General features: G+C 49.1%; 1 protein-coding gene and 1 pseudogene across 1 annotated transcript; both read left to right on the top strand.

Annotated features, from left to right (window-relative positions):
* LOC125522522 (E3 ubiquitin-protein ligase SINA-like 4) lies at window positions 1-1,396 on the top strand. The gene is made up of 2 exons (XM_048687574.2): window positions 1-381; window positions 522-1,396. Exons 1-2 carry the CDS (start codon window positions 37-39, stop codon window positions 1,251-1,253), a joined length of 1,077 nt encoding a protein of 358 aa, XP_048543531.2. The 5' UTR covers window positions 1-36; the 3' UTR covers window positions 1,254-1,396.
* A 1,777-nt stretch (window positions 1,397-3,173) lies between these two features.
* On the top strand, window positions 3,174-6,344 carry LOC125519235 (protein FAR1-RELATED SEQUENCE 5-like; annotated as a pseudogene).
* Window positions 6,345-17,799: the final 11,455 nt, after the last annotated feature.

The raw sequence follows: 17,799 nt of genomic DNA, 5'->3' as shown, positions 1-17,799 counted from the left end.
CTCAAATTATTGTACCAGCTTCTTTCCTTATTGGGAATGCTCTGCCGGCTCCACATTCCGGCTGCCACCCAGTTTTCCTCTTCGGTCCTGGGTGGGTCACCGCAGTTCCTCCATTATTTCACCATCGAGCACGCACACACGCCGCGGCCAGAAATAGCAATGGAGGGAGGGGAGAGCAGCGGCAAGAGGGCGAGCGCAGAGGAAGTGAAGTCAGAGCCAGAGGAAGGAGAGGTGCTGATGATGATGCAGGACGGAGGCGAAGGAGGCGGCGCGTCGGTGGCGGCGGAGTCCATGGCGCCGGCGCAGATCGACGTGAGGATGGACCTGACGCTGCTCCACTGCCAGGGCTGCCTCCTCCCCCTGAAGCCCCCCGTCTTCAAGGTGATCCCTTCTTTCCCCTCGCCCCCAGAGAGCGACCACATATTATTTCTGGAAGAAATCCATGTCCGTCTACCATCTTGCAAGTGCAACGGGCATGGAAGCTGATGATTTGGGGGTTGTGTTGCGTTTTCTGGCCGCAGTGCGAGGCCGCCGGGCACGTCGTGTGCTACCACTGCCGCGCCGTCCACAGCACCATCTGCAGCCGCGCCAGCACGCACTGCGGCGAGCTGGACGCCGTGGTGGGCGCCGCCAAGGTGCCGTGCGCCTACAGGGCGTTCGGCTGCGAGCGGCACGTGGTGTACCACGAGGCCGCGGACCACCAGCGCGCGTGCCACTGCGCGCCCTGCTCCTGCCCGGACCCGGCGTGCGGCTTCGCGGGCAACTGCGCGGCGCTCCTCGACCACTTCGCCGCCGTCCACCGGCGCCCCGCCGCCACGGTCCGCTACGGCCGGGCCCGGGACCTCGGCCTCTCCGTGTCGCGCCGCTGGCACGCGCTCGTCGGGGAGGAGGACGGCAGCGCGTTCCTCGTGTCCCTGGGCCCGCTCGGCGCGGCCACCGCCGTGTCGCTGGTCTGCGTCAGGCCGGACGGCGAGGCGGCGCCGCAGTTCTGGTGCAAGCTCTCCGTGGAGCGCCTGGGCGGCGACAACAGGGACAGGCTGGTCCTCATGGCCTCCGCGGTGAGCAGCAGCGCGCTGTCCACCGGCGCGCCGGCGCCGGGGCAGGGGATGTTCTTGGCCGTGCCCCAGGAGCTGCTCTCCGGCGACACGCTCACGCTCACCGTCCGCATTGATATGATCCGGCCTGCCGCCGGCGCTGCCGCCGCTCCCAAGTCGACAACACCACAGCCTAGGACGGCTAGGAGGATGCAGTGAAGTATATGCGGCCCACGATCTTCCGCACTGTGCATGTTATGTCTATGAGACTATGAGCTGTGTAGGTAGTAGTAATGCAGCTACTGGTTTGTAAGTACTACTTATTTGATTGAGTGAGTGCAACCAATTGAAGTTAATTTGGAGATCCTGAACCGGGGTATATTATCTGAACCTGCATTAGAGTATGTAGAGTGAAGTGCATTTTTTGAACCATTTTTTGTTCTAGCTGCTTTTAATGTACTGTATCAGGTTGTTCATGTTCAGGTTCTTTAGGGTTTTGTTCGCAGGAAATGAACTTCTGCAAATCATTTTTTCAGATTGGCATGAACAAGATGCATCTAAATGTATCATTTTACAAAACTAACATCAATTTTTCATTTATCTGAGATAATTCCCATTTTTGGGTGAGCAAGCTGGACCTGATGCTCAAAAGACATTCATGCTTAAACCAAGTATGGCAATGTGGATAGACTCACATTTCGAAGTGTTTTATTTTTCCTTTTAATGGGACGTCAAGTCAAATTGTGCGTGGAAAGCTCATAAGAGAAAGCAATCACGAACTTGCCATACCCCACTTCACCTACCTTGTCGTGCTTGCTTTATCTATAAAGCGGGACGGAAAGCCTTTTTCGATAAGTTGTGCGTGTCTGTGTACCAAATAGGAGACAAAGTATCATGCTTCTTCTAAAGTTTGTATTCATGGTTCACATAAATACTAGTGTGTTACCATCTTCTCTGAACCAGATCAACAACAGTTGTTTCGATCATAACGTCAGATACAAGCTTATACTGTTTTGAATGTTTTTAGTAAAGGTGGGATATTTCAGACAATATTTATCCAAATTTTGCATTTTGTTACCGAAGTGAAGATATAGTGTGCAACAGTGCCGACAATGTTCAAGGCCAGAGCTCCAAGCAAGTAGCATCAACTGCTGTTGTTCGTAAAAAAAACTGCTATGCATCTTGATGCAAGTTTGTTGTATATACATCTCTGAACATAACTAAAATGTACTTCCTCCGTCTCATAATATAAGAGTGTTCTTGACACTACTCTAGTGTCAAGAACACTCTTATATTATGAGACGGACGGAGTATCTTTCAGGTACCAAACCACACCTTTTTTTGTTATAAAATTCACAATGCACTTGGGCTCACAAATTCAGTCCATTGGTTTCAACCTCCAACCTGCTGGTTACTTCACAGTTTGGGACAAACATGGGCTGCTTACTTATCTCAAGTTGTAATTAAACTGCAGAAGCCATGTTCCTTTCCCAAGTTAATGAAAGAAAGAAAAACACCTGATAACGCGCATCCAAAACAGGTTCACGATCTTTTTGTGACACTTAACTGGAAGCAGCAGCTTGGAGAGAGATTCTATTGCAGAAATGGACGTTTAACCAACAAGCACCCACGTTGTATGCAACAGAAAGATGAGAGTCATCTGCCTACTTTATGAAACCCACATTTCTTGCCAAGTAAATAAAAAGAGGGGAGTGCTTCGGTACAACCCCCCGCCCCCCTAAAGGGTATAATGGGTAGTATGGTCATTTCACATTAGGTATACGAATACCCACTCCGACGCCGTATGTCCGCGCACGACGTCGTACGCCCGCCCGCGTATGCCGCACCCGTCGCTGTACGTCGCGCCCCGTACGCCCGCCCGCGTACCCGCACCCGTCGCCGTACGTCGCCGCCATACGCCCGCACGTCTCCACATTGGCGTCGATATTATTGAAAAAAACGTCACGGGAGCCGCCGACGCCCGCCGTCGTAACCCTAAACCCTAAAGGCATCCACGCCGTCTCCACATCGGCCCCCGTCTCCACGAAGTCGCCGTCGCCCGGGTCGCCACCCAAACAAGCCGCTGCGCGTGCCCCGGCGCCGTTGCCGATGCCGCCGTGTTCCTTTCCCGTCGCGCAGATGGCCGCCCACTCGTGATCTTCGTCGCCGCCTTCCTCCGTGGACTCCGCCTGCTACAACCGGCCATCGTCCTCACGCCGTCGACACCTGCCTCGGCCGGCCAGCAACGTCACACCGTCAGCGCGTTCGTCATCAGACAAAATGGATCCAGCTGACATCCTCGCCGCCGTGCAAGAGGTTGGTTTGCGACGTCGTTGTGCTTGATGAACAAATTATTTTAGGGATGATGTTACACGGTGTTCGATTGATCTTAAATTTTTTTAAACATGTATAGTTAGAGGAGGAGGGCGATTATGATGGCGATGATTACGGCGAGGATAACGGAACCTCGTCACTGAATATGGATGAACCTGCTGAGGAGAACTACATGAGTTTGGATGAATCTTATAGTGGCAATGTAAGTGTGATCAATGTTGATAAAAAGAATAAATATGATAAATCGCACGGACAATTACATGTTTTTTTGCATCATGCAGCGACATGGCGATGATGATGATGATATGGATATAGATGATTCATTTGCTGAAAGTGCACTCTGGGTATGTTTTAATAAAATAAGAGAAGAAATGACATAATAACCATATGAGCGCTTACATGTTTTTTTTGAAATGTGCGCAGATAGACGAGGATGGGGACTTTGTGAGGAATATTGTGGACGACGAAAGTGACAAATCACACGTTGATGAATCTCATGATGAAAGCTCCAGCAAAGTAAGTTTTGAAACTTACATACATTACATATTAAAATAATAATTGACTGACATACATGGTTTCATGCATTAATTTACAGGGAGATGTAGATGGTCCAAGCGGGAAGGATGAGCGTGTTGGTGATGATCTGTTTAATTTTGACATTGGATTTGATGAATATCAGTAAGAATCATTGGACAGGCATTGGAAGGTCATGAGGAGGACGTTCAGGTCACTATGAGAGGCTTACATTTTCTATAACCAGTATGCTTACGAGCGTGGTTTCAGCGTAAGAAAGGACTTGCTGAAATATTCGAAAGGTTGTGAGGGAACTAAGCACTTGAGAAAGTATCTGTGTGCGAGAGCTGGGAAGCGACATGCAAAACTTTGTACAATGGAAGGCAGGAACCGCAGGCTCAGAGGAGAGACTTGTTGCTTCTACGATGCGCATATAACTTTGAAACTTGATAAAGAGCGTAATGTTTGGTATGTCAGCAGTTTCAGTGATGATCACAGTCACGCTCTAGCTAGACCGGATGAAGTCGCGTTTCTTCGGTCTCATAATCAGATAAAAGAATATCAGAAAGCTGAGATCTCAACTATGGCAGGTGATGGAATTAGGAAACATATGATTTATGTCGTCAGTAGGTACGAGTCATATGCAAAGGCTGGTTTTGGGAGGAAGAAGCTTTATAACATGTGTTATAGAGAAAAAATGAAGTTGCTTGCACAAGGTGATGCAGACACTGCCATTGGGATCATGATGACCAGAAGAGAGAGGGATCCAGATTTATTCTTTGAGCACACCGTCGATGATGAAGGAAGGCTGAAAAACCTATTCTGGTGTGATTCTCAATCACGTCGAGACTATGTTGACTATGGTGATGTGACTGTCTTCGACAGCACATACAGGATGAATAGGTATGGCATTGCCATTTATACCTTTTGTCGGTCTGAACAACCACCGTTGCACCACAGTATTCGGTTGTGCTCTTGTGTCTGACGAGACGGAAGATACATATGTCTGGCTGCTTCAGACATTTTTGAGGGCTCATTGTCAGAAGAGGCCCATGTCAATAATTACTGATGGAGATGCAGTTATGATTAAGGCCATCAGAAAGGTACTTTCGGAGGTTTGGCATCGTCTTTGCTCGTGGCATATCGAGAAGAACATGCAGAAACACCTTCATCATAAGTCTCTAAAGGAGTTCATGTCTCTACTTTATTATGCCACTTCAAAAAAATATTTGAGGAGCGATGGGCAGCGTTTACCACCAAATGGCAGTCGGAGAAAACAAAGACATGGTTACGTAGGATGTACAAGAAGAAAAGGCTTTGGGCTGCATCATATCTGTCTGGTGGGTTTTTCTTAAGTATGAGATGTAACCAGCGAAGTGAGAGTCTGAATTCCTGCCTTCACTTGCATCTAGACTCCGGTATGACTATTGTTGATATGATTGTGCACTATGAGAACTGCATAGTTCGTCTCTGTGAGAACAAGGCGCATGACGATTACACAAACTCATAGACAGTCCCAGCACCAGTATTGGATGAGTGTAAAGATATTGAGAAATCAACTGCCCGTGAGTTCATTGCGGCAAACTTTTATATCTTACAGGAAGATATGAAGAAGGCACGGGAGCTTGAGGTCCTTGAGAGACTGAGAGGAGCAGACACTCACAGATTCATACTGACATGGAAGAAAATAGGGATATCAGATTCACTGTGGACTACACCCCAGGTAACTCCGAAGAAATCGTGAAGTGCAGTTGTAGGATTATGGATCGCAAAGGACTTCCTTGCAAACATATTCTTCACGTTCTGATTCAGCTACGCTTACGTGAGATACCTAAGTGTTTAGTACTGCGCAGGTTGAGCCAAGTTGTAAGGGGTGGACTTCCCATGAAGCGCACTAGCGATCTGTTTGCGTGGGGATGGGCAGGTGCAGGGGACAGAGCTAGGTACAGCGAGGTGACTATCTTATCTGCTGAAGCAACTTATAAAGCAAGCGATAAACCATTTTTATTCGACAAGTTGAAGGCGGCTCTGAGGGACATAATAGATAATGATTACACTAAGGAGGATGAGCCTAGTGCGGAGAAAAAGTTTGTGAACGACGATGCATTTGAGCCTAATCAAGATCATGTTCTGGTTCGTGATCCCGCAAAAGTTAACACCAAAGGCGCACCAAAACAAAATGTTAAAGACCGCGGTAAGGATGGTCCTGATGTCACTAAAAAGGGCGACCTAAAGCTTTTGATGAGAAAAGCAAACGTCAATGTAGCCAGTGCGGTCTTACTGGTCATTATAAGTCCACGTGCCCTCAAAATCCTAAGTACGATTTTCGTATGTTCATGTAAATCTTATTGTTCAAACCAAATTTATTTGTTTATTGTGAATTAACACATATCTTACTGTTTTGGTATGTAGGAACTTTGCTTGAATTATGGAGTATGGAAGATTGCTTCGCCCTTTGATTGAAGACAGTTTTTTGATGGATTGCTTCTATCTATGAGATCTTTTTTAATTGTTAGATTATGATATATGAGACTTATTTTACTTTGTTCATGTCAGACTTTGTTTATGTCAGACTATTTGCTAAGATACCCACATAAGTATTTGTTGATGACAGACTATGTTTTGCAAGAAGTATTTTTACTCTGTTTATTTTGATGTCTCCATTATGCACTGTAGTGCCGTCGTTGTTTACTGTTGTTTCTTTGCACTGTTGCCGTCGCTTATAACACCGTCGTTTTTAGCTTTTTTATAAAAAAACAGCCCGACAAGTGCGCCGGCCAGTCTGACATTACACAGACTGGACCGGCGGCACTGTCCCACAGGGGCAGCGTCGGACTGTTGGGGATCGTAGCAGAAATTTAAAATTTTCTACGCGTCACCAAGATCAATCTATGGAGTAATCTAGCAACGAGGGGAAGGGAGTGCATCTACATACCCTTGTAGATCGCTAAGCGGAAGCGTTACTAGAACGCGGATGAGGTAGTCGTACTCGTAGCGATTCAGATCGTGGTCGATTTTGATCTAAGCGCCGAACAACGGCGCCTCCGCGTTCAACACACGTGCAGCCTGGTGACGTCTCCCATGCCTTGATCTAGCAAGGAGAGAGAGAGAGGTTGGGGAAGACTCCGTCTAGCAGCAGCACGACGGCGTGGTGGTGGTGGAGGAGCGCGGTACTCCAGTAGGGCTTCGCGAAGCACTAGGAGAGACGAGAAGGGAGAGAGGTAGGGCTGCGCCTTGGGAGAGAGAGACTCGTGTGTTGTGCAGCCCCAAAACCTCCACTATATATAGGGGCAAGGGCAAGGGGAGGCGCCCTAGGGTTTCCCCTAAGGGGGGCGGCGGCCAGGGCAGATGGGATCTCCCCCTTGGGTGACTTGGCCCCCAAGCCAGGAGGTGGGAACCCTAGATGGGGCGCCCCAAACCCCCTGGTCACGTGGGAATAGGTGAGGGGGGCGCACAGCCCCTTAGTGGGCTGGTTTACTCCTTTTCCTTGGCCCATGAAGCCCCCAACACTTGTCGGGGCTCCCGGAACACCTTTCGGTCATGCTGGTCATCACCCGGTACCTCTGGAACACTTCCGGACTCCAAAAACCCTTCGTCCAATATATCAATCTTCACCTCCGGACCATTCTGGAACTCCTCGTGACGTCTGGGATCTCATCCGGGACTCCGAACAACATTCGGTAACCGCGTACATACTTTCCCTATAACCCTAGCGTCATCGAACCTTAAGTGTGTAGATCCTACGGGCTCGGGAATAATGCAGACATGACCGATACATCTCTCTGGTCAATAACCAACAGCGGGATCTGGATACCCATGTTGGCTCCCACATGTTCCACGATGATCTCATCGTATGAACCACAATGTCAAGGATTCAGTCAATCCCGTATACAATTCCCTTTGTCTACCGGTATAGTACTTGCCCGAGATTCGATCGTCGGTATCCCGATACCTTGTCCAATCTCGTTACCGGCAAGTCTCTTTACTCATTCCGTAACACATCATCCCGTGATCAACTCCTTGGTCACATTGTGCACATTATGATGATGTCCTACCGAGTGGGCCCAGAGATACCTCTCCGTTTACACGGAGTGACAAATCCCAGTCTCGATTCGTGCCAACCCAACAGACACTTTTGGAGATACCCGTAGTGCACCTTTATAGCCACCCAGTTACGTTGTGGCGTTTGGTACACCCAAAGCATTCCTACAGTATCCGGGAGTTGCACAATCTCATGGTCTAAGGAAATGATACTTGACATTAGAAAAGCTTTAGCAGATGAACTATACGATCTTGTGCTAGGCTTAGGATTGGGTCTTGTCCATCACATCATTCTCCTAATGTTGTGATCCCGTTATCAATGACATCCAATGTCCATGGTCAGGAAACCATGACCATCTATTGATCAGCGACCTAGTCAACTAGAGGCTTACTAGGGACATGTTGTGGTCTATGTATTCACACATGTATTACGGTTTCCGGTTAATACAATTATAGCATGAACAATAGACAATTATCATGAACAAGGAAATGCAATAATAACCATTTTATTATTGCCACTAGGGTATATTTCCAACAGTCTCCCAGTTGCACTAGAGTCAATAATCTAGTTCACATCACTATGTGATTGCAATGAATCCAACACCCATGGGGTTTGTTCATATCTTGTTTGTGAGAGAGGTTTATTAGTCAATGAGTCTGAACCTTTCAGATCCATGCGTGCTTTACAAATCTCTATGTCATCTTGTAGATGCAGCTACCACGCGCTACTTGGAGCTATTCCAAATAACTGTTTACTATACGAATCCGGTTTACTACTCAGAGACATCCGGATCAGTGTCAAAGTTTGCATCGACGTAACCCTTTACGACGAACTCTTTTACCACCTCCATAATCGAGAAAATTCCTTAGTCCACTAGTTACTAAGGATAAGTTCGACTGATGTCGTGTGATCCATTCCTGGATCACTCTTGTACCCCTTGATTGACTCATGGCAAGGCACACTTCAGGTGCGGTACACAGCATAGCATACTGTAGAGCCTACGTCTAAAGCATAGGGGATGAGCTTCGTCCTTTCTCTCTCTTCTGCCATGGTCAGGTCTTGAGTCTTACTCAATATTCACACCTTGTAACACAGCTAAGAACTCCTTCTTTGCTGATCTATTTTAAAGTCCTTCAAAATCTTGTCACGGTATGTATTCATTCGAAAGTACTATTAAGCGTTTTTGATCTATCCTTATAGATCTTGATGCTCAATGTTCAAGTAGCTTAATCTGGATTTTCCATTGAAAAATACTTTTCAAATAACCCTGCATGCTTTCCAGAAATTCTACAACATTTCTGATCAACAATATGTTAACAACTTATACTCATCAAAAATTCTATAGTGCTCCCACTCACTTCTTTGGAAATACAAGTTTCTCATAAACTTTGTATAAACCCAAAATCTTTGATCATCTCATCAAAGCGTACATTCCTACTCCGAGATGCTTACTCCAGTCCTTAGAAGGATTTCTGGAGCTTTGCATACTTGTCAGCATCTTTCAGGATTGACAAAATCTTCTGGTTGTATCACATACAACCTTTCCTCAAGAAAAATGTCGAGGAAACAATGTTTTACATCCTATCTGCAAGATTTCATAAATAATGCAGTAACTGCTAACATAATTCCAACAGACTCTTAGCATCGCTACGAGTGAGAAAGTCTCATCGTAGTCAACTCCTTGAACTTGTCAGGAAACATCTTAACGACAAGTCGAGCTTTCTTAATGGTGACACTTACCATCATTGCATGTCTTCCTTTTAAAATCCATCTGCACCCAACAGCCTTACGACCATCAAGTGGTTCTTTCAAAGTCTATACTTTCTTTTATACATGGATCCTCTCTCAGATTTTATGGCCTCGAGCCATTCTTCGGAATCTGGGCCCACCATCACTTCTCCATAGCTCGTAGGTTCATTGTTGTCTAGCAACATGACTTCCAGGACGGGATTACGTACCACTCTGAAGTAGTATGCATCCTTGTCGACCTATGAGGTTTGGTAGTGACTTGATCCGAAGTTTCATGACCTCCACGCGAGTAGCCTGGGGTCCGCGGATACTCTGGTGTGGAACCCGATGCGCAGGTGGCAGGAGAGGACCCAATGCAGGAGAGTAGCCTCCCACATCTGGCCAGCCGACGCCCTGGGGCATCACGGTCCGGGCAGGGTAGATCGTAGAACGTGACAGATCACTAGAGCGGACAGAGGGGTGCAACAGCGTCAGAGCACGATACAGGTGCTGACGGGTGGTGTACAGCTCGTGGCGAAGAGCTCGGTTAGCTCTATCCAGCCCATCAGCATGCAGAACCAGGTTCTGATGGTAGAAGGGCTCTTGGGTGACAGTGGAGTAGGCAGCAGTGTAGTAACCCTCCGCACCAACATCGGATGCGATAGCAATGTGCCTGAAGGGGGAGGTGTCCAACTCCTGATACTCTCCACGAAGACGTGTCAGAGCAGCATAAGCAGCATCGTGGACCGCCATATCGATAGTCACTCCAACACCATGAGCAGTGTGCAGCATGGTAGTGGAGTCATACTCCCGAGAGTAGAGGTGGACGATGGCACGGTACTGCTCCTGGATGAAGTCCTGATACTCCTCATAGACGGTGTACTCAGGGTGCCAGCGATAACCCAGATAGGTCATCATCTCAACCAACACAGCAGGTGATCCTGAGGTACCAATGGCCGTCGTGTGGCGCACGACCTGCCTCGTGGGTCCCATCTGAAAACAAAGATGTTTTCACAGGAGTCAAATGACAATGTGGATAATGTTCAAATACTACTCTAAAGAATAACTAGGGCTTATCCAACTTTGGGGTGAACATGGTCACGGGATCCTAGTGTTAGAGTTAGTAAAATCGTTTAACCCGAGTAGGAGAGAGTTCAGAGTCCCAGAGTAAGGATTGAGGAGTAAAAGATCCTAATACCACCCAGATGGTGACGTGGGCCCGTAAGGCACACTACCATGTTAGTAAAAAGTTTTGTAATGTCTAGGCTCGACTTCGGCCAAGCAGCGTGGAAGGGGGATTCCTACAGGCAGTCGGCTCTGATACCAACTTGTGACGCCCCCGATTCAATCATACACTAATCATACACACAAACGTGTACGATCAAGATCAGGGACTCACGGGAAGATATCACAACACAACTCTACAAATAAAATAAGTCATACAAGCATCATATTACAAGCCAGGGGCCTCGAGGGCTCGAATACAAGAGCTCGATCATAGACGAGTCAGCGGAAGCAACAATATCTGAGTACAGACATAAGTTAAACAAGTTTGCCTTAAGAAGGCTAGCACAAACTGGGATACAGATCGAAAGAGGCGCAGGCCTCCTACCTGGGATCCTCCTAAACTACTCCTGGTCGTCGTCAGCGGGCAGCACGTAGTAGTAGGCACCTCCAGTGTAGTAGGAGTCGTCGCCGAAGGTGGCATCTGGCTCCTGGGCTCCAACATCTGGTTGTGACAACCAGGTAGAAGGGATAGGGGGAAAAGAGGGAGAAAGCAACCGTGAGTACTCATCCAAAGTACTCGCAAGCAAGGAGCTATACTACATATGTATGCAACTGGAATAAGGCTATTATATGTGGACTGAACTGCAGAAAGCCAGGATAAGGGGGGATAGCTAGTCCTTTCGAAGACTATGCTTCTGGCAGCCTCCGTCTTGCAGCATGTAGAAGAGAGTAGACTGAAGTCCTCCAAGTAGCATCGCATAGCATAATCCTACCCGGCGATCCTCTCCTCGTCGCCCTGTTAGAGAGCGATCACCGGTTGTATCTGGCACTTGGAAGGGTGTGTTTTATTAAGTATCCGGTTCTAGTTGTCATAAGGTCAAGGTACAACTCCAAGTCGTCCTGTTACCGAAGATCACGGCTATTCAAATAGATTAACTTCCCTGCAGGGGTGCACCACATATCCCAACACGCTCGATCCCATTTGGCCGGACACACTTTCCTGGGTCATGCCCGGCCTCGGAAGATCAACACGTCGCAGCCCTACCTAGGCACAACAGAGAGGTCAGCACGCCGGTCTAAATCCTATGGCGCAGGGGTCTGGGCCCATCGCCCATTGCACACCTGCACGTTGCGTACGCGGCCGGAAGCAGAACTAGCCCCCTTAATACAAGAGCAGGCTTACGGTCCAATCCGGCGCGCGCCACTCAGTCGCTGACGTCACGAAGGCTTCGGCTGATACCACGACGTCGAGTGCCCATAACTGTCCCCGCGTAGATGGTTAGTGCGTATAGGCCAGTGGCCAGACTCAGATCAAATACCAAGATCTTGTTAAGCGTGTTATTTTGAAATAACCGCAAACGCCGACCAGGGCCAGGCCCACCTCTCTCCTAGGTGGTCTCAACCTGCCCTGTCGCTTCGCCACAAAGATCCACACAGAGGGCCGTTGGGACAAAGGTCCTTTCAGCCCCCAATCCGTGAATCACTCGCGGGTGCTCCACAAGCCGACCCGTCTTTACTCACCACATGTATCCTGTATAAAGTATATAGTATATACCCGTGATCACCTCCCGAGTGATCACGGCCCGATAATATAGCATGGCAGATGGACAAGAATGTATGGCCACTGATGATAAACTAGCATCCTATACTAAGCATTAGGATTGCAGGTAAAGGTATCAACAGTAGTGGCAAGGACAGGCTATGCATCAGAATAGGATTAACGGAAAGCAGTAACATGTTACACTACTCTAATGCAAGCAGTAGGGAGAAGAGTAGGCGATATCTGGTGATCAAAGGGGGGGCTTGCCTGGTTGCTCTGGCAAGAGAGAAGGGTCGTCAACTCTGTAGTCGTACTGGGTAGCAGCGGCGTCGGTCTCGATGTCTAGCGGAAGAAGAGGGGGGAAGAAACAATGAATACAATGCAAACAGATGCATAACGATGCATGACAAGACAAGTAACGGTGCTAGGGGTGCCCCAACGCGGTATGAGGTGATACCGGTGAAGGGGGGAAACATCCGGGAAGGTATCCCCGGTGTTTCGCGTTTTCGGGCAGAGGAGCCGGAGGAGGAAAGTTATGAGTTCGATAGGTTAGGGAGGTGTGGCGGACGAACGGGTTGCGTATCCGGAATCGTCTCGTCGTTCTGAGCAACTTTCATGTGCCAAGTATTTTCATCCGAGTTACGGATTAAAAGATATGATTTTCTAAAGATTTAAATCATTTTCTGATTTTAATTATATATTTAATTCCAACATTATCCAAAACAGTGTGTGATGACGTAGGCATGACATCAGAGTGATGTCAGCAGGTCAACTGGTCGGTTGACCAGTCAAACCAGACAGGTGGGTCCAGTGGGACCCACATGTCATTGTCAAGGGCCTTAACAGAGTTTTAAAACTAATTAAAATGGGTTAATTAGTGGGTGGCCCCAGCAGTCAGTGTCTAATTAGGTTTTAGTTAATTAACTTAATTAATTAGTAGTTTATATATTTGTTTTTATTTGTTTTATGGCATGGGGCCCGCATGTCAGTGGCAGTAGCTGCCATGTCAGCGAAGTTGACTTGGTCGACGTGGCTAGTTGGGGCCCCCAGGCCCACAGGAAGCGACCCAGGGGTGGGGCCCGCCTAGCCACGTCGGCGGACGGTGCCGGAGCGACTCCGGCGACCCAACAGAGGCGGCCCCTCGCCAGAGTTGGCCGGAATCGCGCTACGGGGAACCAAATTGGGCGCGGCCAGGCTCTCTGGAACGGCCTCTTCGCGCCGCGTCTGATGGAGGGGAGCACGACGGCGGGGGTGGCCGGAATGGTCGCCGGCGACGAGCGCGGCGGGCTGCTGTTCGGGCGCGGACGAAGACGGCGACGCAGCGCGCTTCGGGGCGAGTGGGAAGGCTAGGGTGGAGCTGCGCGACGCGCTGAGCACAAAGGGCTCGGCCCCGTGACCATTTGGTCACCGGAAGGGCGCCGGCGACGCGCGCAGGCGGCGGCGTAGTCGGGAGCTCGAGGAGAGTGGAGCTGGGGTGAGCTAGCGAAGAAATGGAGAGGTCGGGGAGGATCTACGCGGCATGAGGAGCGTAACCGACACGAGCCCGTGACCATTTGGTCACCGGAGACTCGTCGGCGACGGGGTCCGTGGCGGAGCGCTCGGGTGCTTCGGCGGCAGCTAGCTAGGGTGTGCGAGGGAGCTAACGGAGATGGGCGGGAGATGGGGAGCTCACCGTGCGGCATGCAAGATGGCCCTTGGGAGTTTAGTAGCCGGAGAGTCGACGGCGCTCGTCGGAGATGCGTCGGGGATCCGAGGAAGAAGACGAGGTTGGGGCAGCGTTCGATGGTGCTCGGCGTCCTGCGTCTTGACGTGGAGGCGTAGTCGAGGGAGGCGGAGCGAGCGGACGCGTCGGAAGGGCTTGGAGGTCGCGGTGGCCGCGAGTACTACGGCGGCGAGGCCATGGCGGCGCTCGGTTGCGGTGGGGAACGAGGGGGCGAGGTGCGGTGGCTCTGGAGGGGAGTGGGAGGCGCAAGAACCGAGGCGAGCGTTGTTGGGGAATGTTGCTAGGAGTTCATCTAGCAACGAGTCATCTAATGCATCTACATACCTTTGTAGATGGCGCACGGAAGCGTTCAAAAGAACGGTGATGATGTAGTCGTACTCGACGTGATCCAAATCACCGATGACCAGCGCCGAACGGACGGCACCTCCGCGTTCAACACACGTACGGGACGGGAGACGTCTCCTCCTTCTTGATCCAGCAAGGGGGAAGGAGAGGTTGATGAAGATCCAGCAGCACGACGGCGTGGTGGTGGATGCAGGGCGTCACCGAAGCAGGGCTTCGCCAAGACTACGAGGGAGAGACGTAACGGGGAGAGAGGGAGGCGCCAGGGGCTGGTGTGTCATCCCTCCTCCCCCCCCCCCACTATATATAGGGGTGCCATGGGGGGGCGCCAGCCCTAGTAGATGAGATCTACTAGGGGGGGCGCCGGCCAAGGGGAGGTTTCCCTCCCCCCCAAGGCACCTAGGGGTGCCTTCCACCACATGGACTCTTCCATGGTGAAACCCTAGGCGCATGGGCCTATAGGGGCTGGCGCCCCAGCCCACTATGGGCTGGGTTCCCTCCTATTTCAGCCCATGGGGCCCTCCGGGATAGGTGGCCCCACCCGGTGGACCCCCGGGACCCTTCCGGTGGTCCCGGTACAATACCGATAACCCCGAAACTTGTCCCGATGCCCGAAACAGCACTTCCTATATATAATTTTTTACCTCCGGACCATTCCGGAACTCCTCGTGACGTCCGGGATCTCATCCGGGACTCCGAACAACATTCGGGTTACTGCATATACATATCTTCACAACCCTAGCATCACCGAACCTTAAGTGTGTAGACCCTACAGGTTCGGGAGACAAGCAGACATGACCGAGACGACTCTCCGGTCAATAACCAACAGCGGGATCTGGATACCCATGTTGGCTCCCACATGCTCCACGATGATCTCATCGGATGAACCACGATGTCGAGGATTCAATCAACCCCGTATGCAATTCCCTTTGTCAATCGATATGTTACTTGCCCGAGATTCGATCGCCGGTATCCCAATACCTCGTTCAATCTCGTTACCGGCAAGTCACTTTACTCGTACCGTAATGCATGATCCCTTGACCAGACACTTGGTCACTTTGAGCTCATTATGATGATGCATTACCGAGTGGGCCCAGCGATACCTCTCCGTCATACGGAGTGACAAATCCCAGTCTTGATCCATGTCACCCAACAGACACTTTCGGAGATACCCGTAGTCTACCTTTATAGTCACCCAGTTACGTTGTGACGTTTGGTATACCCAAAGCACTCCTACGCTATCCGGGAGTTACACGATCTCATGGTCTAAGGAAAAGATACTTTGACATTGGAAAACTCTAGCAAACGAACTATACGATCTTGTGCTATGTTTAGGATTGGGTCTTGTCCATCACATCATTCTCCTAATGATGTGATCTCGTTATCAATGACATCCAATGTCCATAGTCAGGAAACCATGACTATCTGTTGATCAACGAGCTAGTCAACTAGAGGCTTACTAGGGACATGTTGGTGTCTGTTATTCACACATGTATTACGATTTCCGGATAACACGATTATAGCATGAATAAAGACAATTATCATGAATAAGGAAATATAATAATAATGCTTTTATTATTGCCTCTAGGGCATATTTCCAACAGTCTCCCACTTGCACTAGAGTCAATAATCTAGTTACATTGTGATGAATCGAACACCCATGGAATTCTGGTGTTGATCATGTTTTGCTCTAGGGAGAGGTTTAGTCAACGGATCTGCTATATTCAGGTCCGTGTGCACTTTACAAATCTCTATGTCTCCATCTTGAACATTTTCACGGATGGAGTTGAAGCGACGCTTGATGTGCCTTGTCTTCTTGTGAAACCTGGGCTCCTTGGCAAGTGCAATAGCTCCAGTGTTGTCACAAAAGAGTTTGATTGGCCCCGATGCATTGGGTATGACTCCTAGGTCGGTGATGAACTCCTTCACCCATATTGCTTCATGTGCTGCCTCCGAGGCTGCCACGTACTCCGCTTCACATGTAGATCCCACCACGACGCTCTGCTTGCAGCTGCACCAGCTCACTGCTCCACCATTCAAAACATACACGTATCCGGTTTGTGACTTAGAGTCATCCAGATCTGTGTCGAAGCTAGCGTCGACGTAACCCTTTACGACGAGCTCTTCGTCACCTCCATAAACGAGAAACATTTCCTTAGTCCTTTTCAGGTACTTCAGGATATTCTTGACCGCTGTCCAGTGTTCCTTGCCGGGATTACTTTGGTACCTTCCTACCAAACTTACGGCAAGGTTTACATCAGGTCTGGTACACAGCATGGCATACATAATAGAACCTATGGCTGAGGCATAGGGGATGACACTCATCTCTTCTATTTCTTCTGCCGTGGTCGGACATTGAGCTGAGCTCAATTTCATACCTTGTAACACAGGCAAGAACCCCTTCTTAGATTGATCCATATTGAACTTCTTCAAAATCTTATCAAGGTATGTGCTTTGTGAAAGACCTATGAGGCGTCTCGATCTATCTCTATAGATTTTGATGCCTAATAAATAAGCAGCTTCTCCAAGGTCCTTCATTGAAAAACTTTTATTCAAGTAGGCCTTGATGATGTCCAAGAGTTCTATATCATTTCCCATCAAAAGTATGTCATCTACATATAATATGAGAAATGCTACAGAGCTCCCACTCACTTTCTTGTAAACACAGGCTTCTCCATAAGTCTGTGTAAACCCAAAAGCTTTGATCATCTCATCAAAGCGAATGTTCCAACTCCGAGATGCTTGCACCAGCCCATAAATCAAGCGTTGGAGCTTGCACACCTTGTCAGCATTCTTAGGATCGACAAAACCTTCCGGCTGCATCATATACAATTCTTCCTTAAGGAAACCATTAAGGAATGCCGTTTTGACGTCCATTTGCCATATCTCATAATCGTAGAATGCGGCAATTGCTAACATGATTCGGACGGACTTAAACTTCGCTACCGGTGAGAAAGTCTCATCGTAGTCAACCCCTTGAACTTGTCGATAACCCTTAGCGACAAGTCAAGCTTTATAGATGGTCACATTACCATCCGCGTCTGTCTTCTTCTTAAAGATCCATTTATTTTCTATGGCTCGCCATTCAACGGGCAAGTCAGTCAAAGTCCATACTTCATTTTCATACATGGATCCTATCTCGGATTTCATGGCTTCCAGCCATTTTTCGGAATTCGGGCCCGCCATCGCTTCTTCATAGTTCGAAGGTTCACCGTTGTCTAACAACATGATTTCCAAGATAGGGTTGCCGTACCACTCTGGTGCGGAACGTGTCCTTGTGGACCTTCGAATTTCAGTAGGAGCTTGATCAGAAGTA

Source organism: Triticum urartu, chromosome 7A (genome assembly GCF_056163025.1).
Source record: "Triticum urartu cultivar PI428250 chromosome 7A, HENAU_Tu73, whole genome shotgun sequence".
NCBI lineage: Eukaryota > Viridiplantae > Streptophyta > Magnoliopsida > Poales > Poaceae > Triticum > Triticum urartu.
Note: the sequence above shows the minus strand (reverse complement) of the source record. Positions and strands in the feature narration are given on the sequence as shown.

Coding starts and splice junctions, on each gene's coding strand:
- LOC125522522 (XM_048687574.2), top strand. CDS start 37: ATGCTCTGCCGGCTCCACATTCCGGCTGCCACCCAGTTTTCCTCTTCG. Junction 382..521: donor TGAAGCCCCCCGTCTTCAAG/GTGATCCCTTCT, acceptor TTCTGGCCGCAG/TGCGAGGCCGCCGGGCACGT.